This window comes from Crotalus tigris, unplaced genomic scaffold (genome assembly GCF_016545835.1).
Source record: "Crotalus tigris isolate CLP2741 ecotype Arizona unplaced genomic scaffold, ASM1654583v1 scf7180000017551.9496454, whole genome shotgun sequence".
NCBI classification, from domain to species: Eukaryota; Metazoa; Chordata; class Lepidosauria; order Squamata; family Viperidae; genus Crotalus; species Crotalus tigris.
In genome coordinates, this window is record NW_024096469.1 from 7318829 (window position 1) to 7334992 (window position 16164).

The 16164-nt window shown below is 42.8% G+C and overlaps 1 protein-coding gene and 1 pseudogene across 1 annotated transcript; both read left to right on the forward strand.

The window, feature by feature from the left end:
- The window catches only part of LOC120309126, a 144445-nt pseudogene extending 142423 nt beyond the window's left edge, over nucleotides 1-2022 (forward strand).
- Nucleotides 2023-2522: 500 nt separating this feature from the next.
- LOC120307520 (endonuclease V-like) lies at nucleotides 2523-9316 on the forward strand. The gene is made up of 4 exons (XM_039342378.1): nucleotides 2523-5882; nucleotides 7834-7968; nucleotides 8869-8895; nucleotides 9188-9316. The coding sequence occupies exons 1-4, from the start codon at nucleotides 5598-5600 to the stop codon at nucleotides 9314-9316; spliced, it is 576 nt and encodes a 191-aa protein (XP_039198312.1). The 5' UTR covers nucleotides 2523-5597.
- Nucleotides 9317-16164: the final 6848 nt, after the last annotated feature.

Below are 16164 nucleotides of genomic sequence, written 5' to 3' on the forward strand. Positions count from 1 at the left end.
TCTGGACATAAAATAAAGAATAACATCCAAAAGATATATCATCCAGAGGAAAAAGTAGAGATAAAAAAACGAGTGCTTAGAACATCTTACTTCTAAATGTGAAACTTAATTAAATCTTAAGTTCAAAGCTGGGCTTTCGAGTGCAGAACAGATCATTTTTAATTATTGAGAAAATGCTTGAAATATGGATGTTCTGTAATTCTGTTCCAGATTCAAACACTATTCAGAAGAATTCCGTTTAACAATTGGAATAGTTTGAATTCTCAAGATAGGAAACATCACTAAATTAATATTTGAAATGTTTCATGGCAAAACATTTTGTGCACCCTGGCTTCTAATTTTTTAATTATATTTGATTTTGCTGCTTGTAGTTAAATGTAATATTATAATTAGTCCTGCTTTTAAAAAGTCTACTTCTTTGTCTAGAAGACTACTGCCTTCACCAACTGGAACATTGCTATAGTCAGCTAGAAAAACCCCTTTCCATTGTTATAATCACCTAGAAAACCTCTTTCTTCCCAGGATAGCCCTAGAGTGGGCCAAGACATTATGGTGTCAGAGATGTAATCCACAATATACAATCTAGATGCCCTTGAATTATAAGGTGTTGAAAGGCAGTGCGGAATGTTTGTTGTCCTTTGGCATCAGTTGTCTCATACAAGAGTTGACTTTGGTGTTGGTCTGCACAGAATTTACATGAAAAATGTTGGCAAGTGCTCTTCCCATTAAAAGATTTCTAGAATTTACTAGAAAAGCTGATATTAATATTTGGCTTTATTGCCTAAATGGCCATCCATGAATGCCATTTAGAAATACGTTTGCTTTATCATTTGCAAAATAACCCTTTATGTTTGTTTGTGTATGTTCGTATTTCTTTTAGGCACTGGGCCGATGTCAGCTAAAGCATGCCATTTCATTGTGGCAGCTCCTTTCTAGTCATAAATCAGAACAGCTGCTGTATTTGAAAAAGGTAGGATGTGGATAAGGATGTGCTCACTAGACACTTTTTGTCGGTTTTCTCTCCGCTCCCGGCTTAACTGTTTCTCTCCGTTTCTTCCTCATAATGTATTATCCAGGATCCTTTTAGAGAGATCAGCGCAAACTATAAAGAGGAACTCACAGTGGATAGTATTGATCTTCTCAAAGCTTTCCTCACCCAGACAGCGCTGGAGTCCTTCCTTCAAGAGTTGCATGAAATGATCATGTTGAAATTGAAACATGCCAGAACTGGAGAAGAGTACAGTCCTACGTGGAGGTAAGAGTGTGAGCAGCCCAATCCCTTTTAGAGTGAAATACATCCTGTTTTGCAGAGTATCTTATTGTTTTGGGCTTATTGGTTTTCTTTTTTTTCCAGCCTGAAAGAAGCATTTATTCCCTATCTTGAAGGAAAAGGTAGCAGTGAGCTTCAGGACTTGGATGATATGTTCCCAGAAGATATCCAGGTTTCCCAGTGTATTGCTGCCTGGAAAATAGCTGCTACTTTTAAACGGGGTGGATGCGGTCCAGGAAATTAATCCAGATACTTTTCCACTCTTCCTCACTCTTCACTGATGAGCAGAGCAGTGTATTTAATTGTTGGTTTTTCTTTATACTTGTACAAAAAGAAAGGAAGGAGATAACAAGTTTTTGCACTTAGGGTGATCCTTAATTAAAGGATTGTGGTGCGATATGTGAATAAATAGTGATGCACAAACATAAAGGAGTTGGTGCTTTAGATAATGAAGGATTTCTAGAAAATACAAGTTGGATAGCTACCCTTCATTCAAAGAAAATTATTTTCATTGTTAACAGATTTCTGAAAGGACCATGTAATGTCTGTAAGTTTGGGTTTATAGACTTCATTATAAATTTTCCTCTTTAATCTATTTAGAATTGGCAGGGAGCAGAGAAACAATCTTCTTTCCCTAGACCAGGGCTTTTCAACCAGTGGTACGGGTACCACCTGTGGTACATTGGCACCTGGCAGGTGGTACGCAACCATCCTAGAAAAGTGGTAGCGGGGAAGGGGGGGAATGAGCTGAACCAGTGGCAGCTCCACACAAGCCTGAGATGGCTGGAGCTGCAGGGCTGTCAGGGCTGTCAGAGCCCAGAAGAAGCGCCGATCAGCTGGAAAGCAGCACTGATCCTGGTGCTCCTGCTGAGCCCAGAAGAAGCGCCGATCAGCTGGAATGTTGCAGCATCTCCAGGTCTTGTGATTTACATTCAGATGCTTGGCAACTGATTCATATTTATGATGGTCACAGTGTCCCAGGGTCATGTGAAGTGACCAAAACCTGCTGCAACCACCCAGCAGATGGGAGGGGGATAAAAACCAAACACCTCCCACCCCACCCCCTCTGCCAATCCTTAACAGAAATGCTCACAACAATGAAAACCTCGGACCGGAAGAAAAGTGAGGCCGGGCAGGCAGGCAGGTGTCTTGCTCAGCTGTGGCTTGGGGGGCACTTTTTCATTGCCATTGAAACTTTGAACAGTCACTAAGCGAACTGTTGTAAGTCAAGGACTACCTGTACTTTATCACTTTTTTCCTTTTGGGGGGGGGTCATCAAGTTTTTGACACCTTGCTAGGTGAATGGTGGTACTCGGATGTTGCCATATCCTAAAAGTGGTACAATGGGTGAAAAGGTTGAAAAGCCCTGCCCTAGACTTCCCTGGATTTTATAAATGCTATCAGTTGTCTTTTTTTTTTAAACCAGGGACATAATTTCTTTGTAATTTTCTTTTCTCATATACTGAATTGTCTACTTCTCTGAGACTATGTCTTTGAGCAAGTAGATAGAATCAAGCAAGTATGTAAGTGAACCATCCCAACCATGTTTTACTGATAGTCTTCTGAATTGAATACTATATGAAACAGGCCATGAGGTTGCACTTTCTTTGATTTACTGAGTTTTTTTTCTAAGCAGTTTTGGAAATTAATTTTTTTCCTGTTAAAAGATGCTCTAAATAAATAAAAAATAAAAGACTGGAAGTTTTTGGCTGCCAAAGATAAATATGTATTTAAATAGTTCCATTCTTTTTTAATAGTTAATTGATATTTTTGTAGCAAGTTATGCATTAGGCATTGTCATTCCAGTCCTCTAGGATTTAAAGAAATGGAGTTTGTGTTCTTCCTTCCATTGTACAGGAATAATGTCTTAATACATTGCGCTGGCAGAGAACATTATGCCTCCACTTATTTTTTCACTATTCAAAAATTGCAATTTATAAAAGTTACTTTCTAGCCTTTTTTTTCTTATAATAAAAAATCCTTGTTACAAAAGGGTTCAGACTATGTCCCTTATTACTTCTATAGCACCTTACAACGTTATTACCTTTCTTGAGCTAGGGAACATGACAGTTTGGTTTTACTGCTTAACATTTAGTTAATTGACATTTACCAATTCACCAAGCTAAAACCGTTAACAATTTTACCACAGATGTTTTCGAAGCAGGGAGCTTTACCTCACATCTTGTCATTGCTATGTGAATGTAATTCATGAACCATAGATTTAACTTGTTCAGAGATTCTTTGTGTGAGAGGAACCTTCTAAGAATTGGGGTATCAACCACACATTCTAATCATTTAGGGCAAAAGAAAAGTCACCCAACCTGCCACCTGTAAGGAAAATTGGGAAGACATTGCTCTTCGTGTGTTCTAATGGTAATTTCTCCTTTCATTTTAGTTAATGAGAGGGGAATCTTTTTTCTGTTCGATGGTAATTTTTCCTGTTTATAGTATGTCCAATAAAGTCGGTTCTTTTACCCCCTTTATGAAATTTCCTTAATTGGATTTTTTTTTTTACTTAACTTTCCTGGAGTTGTACTCTGTAAGATTACCCATTCGGAGCCGCACAGCAACAAGATTTTCCATTTCTAATTAGGAAACAGGAAATTTGTTTCCTCATCAAACTAATTACCCATAGCTATCGCTAGAGAATGGGTGTAATTTCTGGATTTATTCACAAGCGTGTTGAACACTAGTGACTTCGCACCAGAACTGCCACGTCTGGACTAAATCTCGAATGGTAGACGTTATCTAAAACCATCTCCCTGTTGCCATCTAGTCGTGTGCTAAGCACGTATATGGCTGTGGACACTCTCGGTCGAAAAAGCTGAGAGTTATAGCTGCCGCTATGGACGCTCCATCGGAGCAGATCCAACCCGCTTTGGATTCCAAGCCAGCACGGTCACTCATGCCTCCGCCCTTCGGTGCAAACAGGAAGCCCAAGGAAGGGACAGAGTGCCGGGCATCGTAATCGTGCAGGAGGAGCCCCAGGAAGTACGAAAACCCAGGGCGCGGACGCAATGACGGACAGGACGGGAACAAGGGAGGAAGAAGGAGAGACTTTGCAGCGCTGGGAGCCAACTGGGGGAACCAGGGATGAAGAAGGCTCGGGAGATCTTCCTGTTACCGGGGAACCTGGGATTTGTATTTCTTTGAGCTACTGAGACTGGCTCCGCCTCCTGGGTCCCTCCTGGCTGCAGAGGGATAGAGGGCGCCTGCCTGCAAGCTGCCACCTACCTGGCGGGTTGGGAATAGGGAGGGAAGCGATGGGAGGCCGTTAGGGGCAACTGGCTGGACTCCCCTCTGCCCTGAGGTGAAGAGGACTCGCTTCTATACAAGAACGCGAGCAGCCCGGAGCATGCAGAGAGGAGGCGATGTGGTGCCTCCTTCCCGGAATTCAGGGCTCCGGATCTAGACATTGTCAGCTGATTTCCCCCGGGTTCTCTAGTAGGGCCAAGCTGTGATCTTGATTCGAAGGGGGAAAAAAGGGAAGCCTGGCTGGCACAGGAGCACATCTTTTCCTGTGTTTCTCCCTTTGGAGTCCAGATCACCACACAGCCCTGCCTACAGTGACATTTAATCCACCATCTGAAAAAAAGCCCATGAAATCCATCAACGTTCTCCAGGGCACAGAACAAGTCAGTAAAAATCAAAAGCTGGAGCAGAGCTCTTTGGAGAAAGATGCAGTTCAAGTAGAACATTTCAGCATAGAAAAGAGTATTTTGGGTAGAGAACCAAAGGATCACAGGATAGCAACGCAATCTGATACAGCGTTAATGAAGATGGAGAAGTTTTTCTCTCTATAGCTCAGCTTTAGAAGGTGAGATCATCCCATGAAAAATAGTGGGAGATTTAGAGAAGATGAAGAAAATACTGTAGGACACTTAAAACAAGTTGTTTGAGCTCTCCAGTTCCTGTTAGTCTCAATAAGTAGGTGGACGGTCACAAGTTGTCCATATCTGGAGACCCCCCAGGATTCCTGTTTATGAATTGAGTAGTGGGATTATTGCCACCAGGATATTGAAGATATTTAGCCGCAGTATAAGAGGCACTATGCTTCCACATACAGTTACTAGACAACTTGAGCAGAATACTGGGTTAATTTCTTGCTTATGGAGTCCCCACATCTGGTCAGCCACAGTGGAAGCTAGAAGATTTGTGTGGCTGTTTTTATGTTCTTCAATGGATTAATAGTGGAGGCATAGAATAGGGTCATTTCTTAAGTTCTTTGAAACCAATAAATATTAATGATTATTTGAAAAAAAATTCTTTTTCAAAAAATTCAAAATAGTTCAACATTCTATTTTGGAAGCATCATTTGTCGGTTTACATGCATTTCTCTCTCTTTCATTTGTTACCACTTTTTATATCACCCATAGTGCTTTTTGCCTTAAATGATACTGGGAACAGGCAGGTTTTATCTAGTCCTATTGTATTCTTTAGTCAACAGATCCAGATGAAAGAAGATGTGATTGAACAGGACACAAAAGAATGGCAGAGCAATTCCTCCTTTATTGGACTGGAAAGAGTTGGAGGAATGGATTTGTCTTATCTCAAAGAAGATGCCACACGTGCCTGTGCTTCACTAGTGGTGCTCAGCTACCCAGAACTTGAGGTAACAAGGATAAAAGGCTAAAGGCGTTACAAGGAATTTTTGCACATCTGGGATTAATATATTAAGAAGATTAAAAATCCAATTTCCAAAAGTTTGACTGCCTGCCTTAGTAACTTTAATTACTGAGTGGGTTCCAACTACTGAGACATTTGTTTCCATAGTAGGATTGAAAATAAAATCTTAGAAGCAATTCAAGAGTCAGTGGTGAGTTTTGGGACTATTGTCAAATTTAGCTATGGTCCAGCTATTGTCAGTTTAACTTGTCACTTTTCAAACTGTGATCTCCCAGTCCTCTGATTCTCAAATTGGGAAATGTTGAGGACTATCAATCCATCAACATTCTCTAGCTGAAAAGAGTATATAGCAGTGATGGTGAACCTTTTAGAGACCGAGTGCCTAAAAACTGGCCCCACCCCGTTCCACTCCCTGCCCCGCCCCTGCTCTGCCCCCCATCCCCTGCCCCGCCTGCCCATAGAACCACTCACTTTCTCCAGGGCCCACCACAGATCACCCAGGCACCCCAGCAGCACTATGGCAGCCACACCCCCTGCCCGCGCCCTGCAGCATTAACTGCATGGTGAGGTGTGAGGGAAGAGTCTTGTCTATGCTGCCTGGCTGCCATGTCCATGGCTGCGCTGCTCCGTGTGGGCCATGCTTGGGGGCGATTCTCCTTCAGGGGGGCTGCTGCTGAGGAGAGGGTCGCGAGGGGAGGCAAGGCTGGGGCAATGGCACATGTGCCCACAGAGAGGGCTCCGAGTGCCGCCTCTGGCACCCATGTTATAGGTTCGCCACCACTGTATATAGCATTTTCAAAGTTTTTTTAAATCTTTGCCAATTTTGCTATCTCAGAGTGAAGTTACGGAGTTATAATTTTACTTCTTATCAAATTCCCATGTGCGTCATAGTTGCCTACAAGAGCACCTCTTCAGACAATGGTTATTTTGGGGAAGCGTCTCCCAACCTTTTCTATACCCTGCACCCCTAGAACGCTTCTGATATAATCTCACACCCATTACAAAAGTTTGAAATAACAGCAATGAATTATTCATATATATTATAATTTTGAAAACCCCAGTTTTCACACCCCCTGGAATATCATCTCACACCCCTAATTGGAAACCCCTGCTTTAGAGAGACTCAGAAACCACCAGATCTGATAAAGGGCTGAATGCATGAATATGTATGTTTTCTACTGATTCAGCCATTCCTTAAAAGATTTTCAGGTGTATTTTTGATTTCTCCATAGAGAATGAGCTGATGTATGTAAAAATATATCAGTTTTACCTTCTTGAAAGCATTTTTAAACATTGTGTTGAAAATATAGATATTGCTCAGTGCTATTTTAGTTGCAAGAGAGCACAAATGTAGTTGTCTGCCCACTACATTGAGCAATCAAAATATTCCTGGCCTTGGCTGACAAATACAAAATTCTGGAGTTGTTGAGAGAAAAAAAATTGGCAGGAGATAAGCTTTTTTTTTCCAGCTCTGAAACTTGAAAGAGATAATCTTAAAGAACAGTTTGGTAGACAAAGGAAAGGGATGTGACACTTCTTTAAGTTTTAGTTGAGATCAGAAGCAGGAAATCCTTTTTCTTACCTGGGTTTTTATTTCTTTCTTGCTTAATATTTTAAGTAAATGCTAAATGTTTATTTACTTTTATTTACATTTTAAAGAAGTCTCTAGAACTGCAGGGAGCAATGTGATATTGCAGTAACAGTAGATACTTTGCCTTGCAGAGGCTTACAGTGCTGTATCTGTTTTCACCCTACATTTGCAAACACATGAGAAGGTTAAATTTGAACCATTTTCTTGATTTGTTTAGGGCATGTCAAATGGGAACTGGGAGCTCCATTCAGTTCATGGGTTGTGGTGCCCATCTCTAACCTAGATGACCTTAAAAATACTAGTCTTGCTCCTTGGCAAAATGTCACTTTTTCTTCTGTCATCACAGGTCCTCTACGAAGACTGCTACGTGGTGGCTGTGAATGCTCCCTATGTGGCAGGATTCCTGGCTTTCCGAGAAGTCCCTTTTTTACTGGAGGCTGTACAGCGGCTAGAGACACAGAAGCCTGGCCTCAGGCCCCAGGTGGGATAGTTTTTGTGAATGAAAGGAGTGCTGCTACCTTATGCCAAGGATATATTTCATCCAGAATTCCCCTCCTTCAAAGAACTAATAACTAGGTCTTCAAGACTTCTGGCCTCTAGCATTTCGTGGCTTAGTCCCTGTGAATATGGATCTTCCATTTAGGTATCTGTGACTGTTTTTCTCTCACCTGAAGGCTAGAAGTCCTAAGAACATCTCTATGATTTCTCTAAGAGGGCTAGGCCCAAAGTCAACATCTTTAAGCTATGCTACAGACCCAAAAGGACAGCTGCTCCAACCTAATTTAAAAGTGTTGAGTCATCCAGTCAGAATCGAAAGCACCCTTTCTGCCAGGATGAAACTAGAGAGGCTTCATTTTAGGAAACTGTGGAAGGCCCTAGCTCACCAAGATAGCACAATAAAGTCCTCCAGCAACTTTTCTCTCATAAAACAGATGCAAAAAGAGATTCTTGGAACTAAAGCACCCTGCAAATTGATGGGAAGACAATTCCCATAATTCCCAGTCTGCATAGCCATAACTTGCATTGGCTTGAGAATGATAGTAATTATAAACCCATAAACCTGGATAACATCAGCTAGGGTGGGATCTCAACTAAAAAATGAATATGAGTTTGAACATGTCACTTTTTTATATATATATTTGATCTCGAGGGAAGACAAACAATGCACTTGCACAGCAGACTCAAAAATGTTTTCCAGTGACTCAGATTCTGTGACTAGGTTTCACTTTATGGAAGAGGACCACCAATGTTATTTGCCTTCTTTTTTGATACTTTGTGCATGCAGACCAACACAGGCAACACTGACATCTCCATTACTGAAAAAGCTTCCCACTGTGTTACCTATTACTGAAGTACCCCTTTGTGGGGTTTTTTTCCCTAGGTGCTTCTTGTAGATGGAAACTGTTATGTCCTGGGCCTGCTGAATCACTCAGCAGGCTCAGAAATGTTGCAAAGGGTCCCAGGCAAACCACAAGGCTGCCTGGGACCAGACTGGCTGTCTCCAGCCTTGCGTGCATGCGCAAGGCGCAAAAGCACCTTGCATTCATTGGCTGATGCTGACCTTTGCAAGGACACTGTAAAAGGTCTGCACGCCATTTTTTCTGTTGCTGCTTGTTGGTGAATGAATAAAGAAGACTTGCTGTTCACACTACTCGTTTCCTTGCAATGCCTTTAACCCGTGAATTTAACTGGCGACAAAGGTGGGATCGCTGCAAGCAAGATTACCAACAGAAGAAGATAGGACTCACGAAGGAAGTCCTGAAGCCCTGGGGAAAGTTCGGCGTCCAGAATCGCGACTCTGCCTGCCAGTACAGAATCGCTGGAGGTGAGCTCAGCAGAAGGACCCCTTTCATCACGAAACTGGACAGGTTGCACCCAGATCGGGTGCACCCAGACTGGGTGGCTTCACAGGTGTCACAGCCACGGGCACCTAAGAGACTACAGGTGGGCGATCCGGTCTGGGCAAGGAACTATGGACCAGGACATCTATGGGTCACAGCAGTGGTATGCAAGGTCTCTAGGCCACTGTCATACGAAGTGGCCTTGGACGATGGGCGCGTCATCCGACATCACATAGACCAACTGCGCTGGAGGCTTCCCAGCAACACTTCTGCTCCTGGCTCTGCTCTTGGGGGAGGAGGACCATAATCACAATTCTGGACCACAGTCTCCCTGCTCTAGCGGTTCTTCACACGCTGCCACACATGTTCCAGTGGCAGAAAGGGGGCATTCGCACACTTCAGCTATTGCTCCAGACAGAAAGTCTCCAGAAAGGGGGTTTGCCATGGAGGCGGCTCCTGACTCTGGCACCTCCGGCACATACACGGGGGGCCATAGGTTATTGGGGCAGATCAGCCACTCAGGACAATCCAGCTGCTGGTCTTGGGCTCAAGGGACAGTGCTCCCAAGAGGAGTCTATTGTGGACTTGGGAAATTCCACCCCACCACTGGACTTGGGGTATTCCACCCCCGCAAGGAACCCTGGCTTGGATTTAGAGAATCCAGCTAGTCAGCAGCTGGGTGGGTCACCTGGGACTTTGGGGCATCAAAGTCCTGGTTTGCCTAGCCTGGCAGGCGAGCTGGCAGGGCAGGCACACACACCGGCCATAAGAAGGTCACAGCGGGCCAAGGGTCCACCTAAACATCTTAAAGACTATGTGAGGTTTCTGTCAAGCACAAGGGAATCTTATTAGTTCTTCAAATTGCAGAGCAAACAGTCAAACAAAGGGGTATTAAGCATTGTGATTATATTCTTGTACGTATTAAACAATGGATGAGTGGTCTGCTTGTGTGCAGGCATGATGTATAACAATAACAACAACCTGCCAATTGAACACATGTATGTGTGCTGCTATAATGATAAGGGTACTTATTGTTTTATCTAGGGGGGAGGGGTGTTATGTCCTGGGCCTGCTGAATCATTCAGCAGGCTCAGAAATGTTGCAAAGGGTCCCGGGCAAACCATAAGGCTGCCCAGGACCAGACTGGCTGTCTCCAGCCTTACACGCATGCGCAAGGCGCGAAGACAGCCTTGCATTCATTGGCTGACGTTGGCCTTTGCAAGGACACTATAAAAGGCCTGTGCGCCATTTTTTTCTGTTGCTGTTTGTTGGTGAATGAATAAAGAAGACTTGCTGTTCACACTACTCGTTTCCTTGCAATGCCTTTAACCCGCGAATTTAATAGAAACGGCATCCTGCACCACAGAGGTAAGTTTCCTGGGCCATCCTTGCTAGTAAATCTTTTAGATTTACTGTACTGTACATTTGCATGTAGATTTAAAACAAATCCTTTAGATTTACTTTCCATCTCTGAGCTGTTTAGAGCATGCCTGGTAGATGCCAGCATGGGGAGTCATTGGTTGATTTATGCTTCTGATATAATCTCACACCCCTTACAAAAGTTCGAAATAACGGCAACGAATTATGCATATACACTATAATTTTGAAAACCCAAGTTTTCACACCCCCTGGAATATCGTCTCGCACCCCTGCTTGGGAACCCCTGCTTTAGAGAGACTCAGAAACCACCAGATCTGATAAAGGGCTAGATTAAAAGATTTTCAGGTGTATTTTTGATTTCTCCATAGCGAATGAGCTGATGTATGTAAAAATATATCAGTTTTACCTTCTTGAAATCACTTTTAAATATTGTGTTGAAAATACAGATATTGTTCAGTGCCATTTTAGTTGCAAGAGAGCACAAGTGTGATTGTGCTCTCTACATTGCTCACTAAATTGCTCACTACATTGAGCAATCAAAATATTCCTGGCCTTGGCTGCCAAATACAAAATTCTGGAGTTGTTGAGAGAGAAAAAATTGGCAGGAGATAAGCTTTTTTTTTTTTTTCCCAGCTCTGAGACTTGAAAGAGATAATCTCAAAGAACAGTTTGGTAGACAAAGGAAAGGGATGTGACACTTCTTTAAATTTTAGTTGAGATCAGAAGCAGGAAATCCTTTTTCTTACCTGGGTTTTTATTTCTTTCTTGCTTAATATTTTAAGTAAATGCTAAATGTTTATTTACTTTTATTTACATTTTAAAGAAGTCTCTAGAACTGCAGGGAGCAATGTGATATTGCAGTAACAGTAGATACTTTGCCTTGCAGAGGCTTACAGTGCTGTATCTGTTTTCACCCTACATTTGCAAACACATGAGAAGGTTAAATTTGAACCATTTTCTTGATTTGTTTAGGGCATGTCAAATGGGAACTGGGAGCTCCATTCAGTTCATGGGTTGTGGTGCCCATCTCTAACCTAGATGACCTTAAAAATACTAGTCTTGCTCCTTGGCAAAATGTCACTTTTTCTTCTGTCATCACAGGTCCTCTACGAAGACTGCTACGTGGTGGCTGTGAATGCTCCCTATGTGGCAGGATTCCTGGCTTTCCGAGAAGTCCCTTTTTTACTGGAGGCTGTACAGCGGCTAGAGACACAGAAGCCTGGCCTCAGGCCCCAGGTGGGATAGTTTTTGTGAATGAAAGGAGTGCTGCTACCTTATGCCAAGGATATATTTCATCCAGAATTCCCCTCCTTCAAAGAACTAATAACTAGGTCTTCAAGACTTCTGGCCTCTAGCATTTCGTGGCTTAGTCCCTGTGAATATGGATCTTCCATTTAGGTATCTGTGACTGTTTTTCTCTCACCTGAAGGCTAGAAGTCCTAAGAACATCTCTATGATTTCTCTAAGAGAGCTAGGCCCAAAGTCAACATCTTTAAGCTATGCTACAGACCCAAAAGGACAGCTGCTCCAACCTAATTTAAAAGTGTTGAGTCATCCAGTCAGAATCGAAAGCACCCTTTCTGCCAGGATGAAACTAGAGAGGCTTCATTTTAGGAAACTGTGGAAGGCCCTAGCTCACCAAGATAGCACAATAAAGTCCTCCAGCAACTTTTCTCTCATAAAACAGATGCAAAAAGAGATTCTTGGAACTAAAGCACCCTGCAAATTGATGGGAAGACAATTCCCATAATTCCCAGTCTGCATAGCCATAACTTGCATTGGCTTGAGATGATAGTAATTATAAACCCATAAACCTGGATAACATCAGCTAGGGTGGGATCTCAACTAAAAAATGAATATGAGTTTGAACATGTCACTTTTTTATATATATATTTGATCTCGAGGGAAGACAAACAATGGCACAGCAGACTCATGTTTTCCAGTGACTCAGATTCATAGGTTTCACTTTATGGAAGAGGACCACCAATGTTATTTGCCTTCTTTTTTGATACTTTATGCATGCAGACCAACACAGGCAACACTGACATCTCCATTACTGAAAAAGCTTCCCACTTGTTACCTATTACTGAAGTGTGGGGTTTTTTTCCCTAGGTGCTTCTTGTAGATGGAAACTGTTATGTCCTGGGCCTGCTGAATCACTCAGCAGGCTCAGAAATGTTGCAAAGGGTCCCAGGCAAACCACAAGGCTGCCTGGGACCAGACTGGCTGTCTCCATTAAGGCGCAAAAGCACCTTGCAATTGGCTGAACCTTTGCAAGGACCTGTAAAAGGTCTGCACGCCATTTACTTGCTGTTCACACTACTCGTTTCCTTGCAATGCCTTTAACCCGTGAATTTAACTGGCGACAAAGGTGGGATCGCTGCAAGCAAGATGAAGAAGATAGGACTCACGAAGGAAGTCCTGAAGCCCTGGGGAAAGTTCGGCGTCCAGAATAGGTGCCAGTACAGAATCGCTGGAGGTCTCAGCAGAAGGACCCCTTTCATCACGAAACTGGACAGGTTGCACCCAGATCGTGCACCCAGACTGGGTGGCTTCACAGGTGTCACTGGGCGATCCGGTGCTGAATCATGGGTCAGCAGGCTCAGGCCACTGTCAACGAAGTGTTGCAAAGGGTCCCCAGCAACACTTCTGGCAAACCATAAGGCTGCCTAGCGGTTCTTCACACGGCCACCAGACTGGCTGTCTCCAGCCATTCCTGACTCTGGCACCTCCGCATGCGCAAGGCGCAAGGGACAGTGCCTTGCATTCATTGGCTGATGCTGACCTTTGCAAGGACACTGTAAAAGGTCTGCACGCCATTTTTTTCTGTTGCTGCTTGTTGGATGAATGAATAAAGAAGACTTGCTGTTCACACTACTCGTTTCCTTGCAATGCCTTTAACCCGCAAGGCGCGAAGACAGCCTTGCATTCATTGGCTGACGTTGGCCTTTGCAAGGACACTATAAAAGGCCTGTGCGCCATTTTTTTCTGTTGCTGTTTGTTGGTGAATGAATAAAGAAGACTTGCTGTTCACACTACTCGTTTCCTTGCAATGCCTTTAACCCGCGAATTTAATAGAAACGGCATCCTGCACCACAGAGGTAAGTTTCCTGGGCCATCCTTGCTAGTAAATCTTTTAGATTTACTGTACTGTACATTTGCATGTAGATTTAAAACAAATCCTTTAGATTTACTTTCCATCTCTGAGCTGTTTAGAGCATGCCTGGTAGATGCCAGCATGGGGAGTCATTGGTTGATTTATGCTTCTGATATAATCTCACACCCCTTACAAAAGTTCGAAATAACGGCAACGAATTATGCATATACACTATAATTTTGAAAACCCAAGTTTTCACACCCCCTGGAATATCGTCTCGCACCCCTGCTTGGGAACCCCTGCTTTAGAGAGACTCAGAAACCACCAGATCTGATAAAGGGCTAGATTAAAAGATTTTCAGGTGTATTTTTGATTTCTCCATAGCGAATGAGCTGATGTATGTAAAAATATATCAGTTTTACCTTCTTGAAATCACTTTTAAATATTGTGTTGAAAATACAGATATTGTTCAGTGCCATTTTAGTTGCAAGAGAGCACAAGTGTGATTGTGCTCTCTACATTGCTCACTACATTGCTCACTACATTGAGCAATCAAAATATTCCTGGCCTTGGCTGCCAAATACAAAATTCTGGAGTTGTTGAGAGAGAAAAAATTGGCAGGAGATAAGCTTTTTTTTTTTTTCCCCAGCTCTGAGACTTGAAAGAGATAATCTCAAAGAACAGTTTGGTAGACAAAGGAAAGGGATGTGACACTTCTTTAAATTTTAGTTGAGATCAGAAGCAGGAAATCCTTTTTCTTACCTGGGTTTTTATTTCTTTCTTGCTTAATATTTTAAGTAAATGCTAAATGTTTATTTACTTTTATTTACATTTTAAAGAAGTCTCTAGAACTGCAGGGAGCAATGTGATATTGCAGTAACAGTAGATACTTTGCCTTGCAGAGGCTTACAGTGCTGTATCTGTTTTCACCCTACATTTGCAAACACATGAGAAGGTTAAATTTGAACCATTTTCTTGATTTGTTTAGGGCATGTCAAATGGGAACTGGGAGCTCCATTCAGTTCATGGGTTGTGGTGCCCATCTCTAACCTAGATGACCTTAAAAATACTAGTCTTGCTCCTTGGCAAAATGTCACTTTTTCTTCTGTCATCACAGGTCCTCTACGAAGACTGCTACGTGGTGGCTGTGAATGCTCCCTATGTGGCAGGATTCCTGGCTTTCCGAGAAGTCCCTTTTTTACTGGAGGCTGTACAGCGGCTAGAGACACAGAAGCCTGGCCTCAGGCCCCAGGTGGGATAGTTTTTGTGAATGAAAGGAGTGCTGCTACCTTATGCCAAGGATATATTTCATCCAGAATTCCCCTCCTTCAAAGAACTAATAACTAGGTCTTCAAGACTTCTGGCCTCTAGCATTTCGTGGCTTAGTCCCTGTGAATATGGATCTTCCATTTAGGTATCTGTGACTGTTTTTCTCTCACCTGAAGGCTAGAAGTCCTAAGAACATCTCTATGATTTCTCTAAGAGAGCTAGGCCCAAAGTCAACATCTTTAAGCTATGCTACAGACCCAAAAGGACAGCTGCTCCAACCTAATTTAAAAGTGTTGAGTCATCCAGTCAGAATCGAAAGCACCCTTTCTGCCAGGATGAAACTAGAGAGGCTTCATTTTAGGAAACTGTGGAAGGCCCTAGCTCACCAAGATAGCACAATAAAGTCCTCCAGCAACTTTTCTCTCATAAAACAGATGCAAAAAGAGATTCTTGGAACTAAAGCACCCTGCAAATTGATGGGAAGACAATTCCCATAATTCCCAGTCTGCATAGCCATAACTTGCATTGGCTTGAGAATGATAGTAATTATAAACCCATAAACCTGGATAACATCAGCTAGGGTGGGATCTCAACTAAAAAATGAATATGAGTTTGAACATGTCACTTTTTTATATATATATTTGATCTCGAGGGAAGACAAACAATGCAGCACAGCAGACTCAAAAATGTTTTCCAGTGACTCAGATTCTGTGACTAGGTTTCACTTTATGGAAGAGGACCACCAATGTTATTTGCCTTCTTTTTTGATACTTTATGCATGCAGACCAACACAGGCAACACTGACATCTCCATTACTGAAAAAGCTTCCCACTGTGTTACCTATTACTGAAGTACCCCTTTGTGGGGTTTTTTTCCCTAGGTGCTTCTTGTAGATGGAAACTGTTATGTCCTGGGCCTGCTGAATCACTCAGCAGGCTCAGAAATGTTGCAAAGGGTCCCAGGCAAACCACAAGGCTGCCTGGGACCAGACTGGCTGTCTCCAGCCTTGCGTGCATGCGCAAGGCGCAAAAGCACCTTGCAGATTGGCTGATGCTGACCTTTGCAAGGACACTGTAAAAGGTCTGCACGC

Excerpts from the sequence above, each read along its gene's own strand:
- LOC120307520 (XM_039342378.1), top strand. The coding sequence starts at position 5,598 with ATGCATTTCTCTCTCTTTCATTTGTTACCACTTTTTATATCACCCATA. Across the intron at positions 5,883-7,833 it reads TCAGCTACCCAGAACTTGAG|GTCCTCTACGAAGACTGCTA; the intron begins GTAACAAGGATA and ends CTGTCATCACAG. Across the intron at positions 8,896-9,187 it reads TTGTAGATGGAAACTGTTAT|GTGGGATCGCTGCAAGCAAG; the intron begins GTCCTGGGCCTG and ends CTGGCGACAAAG.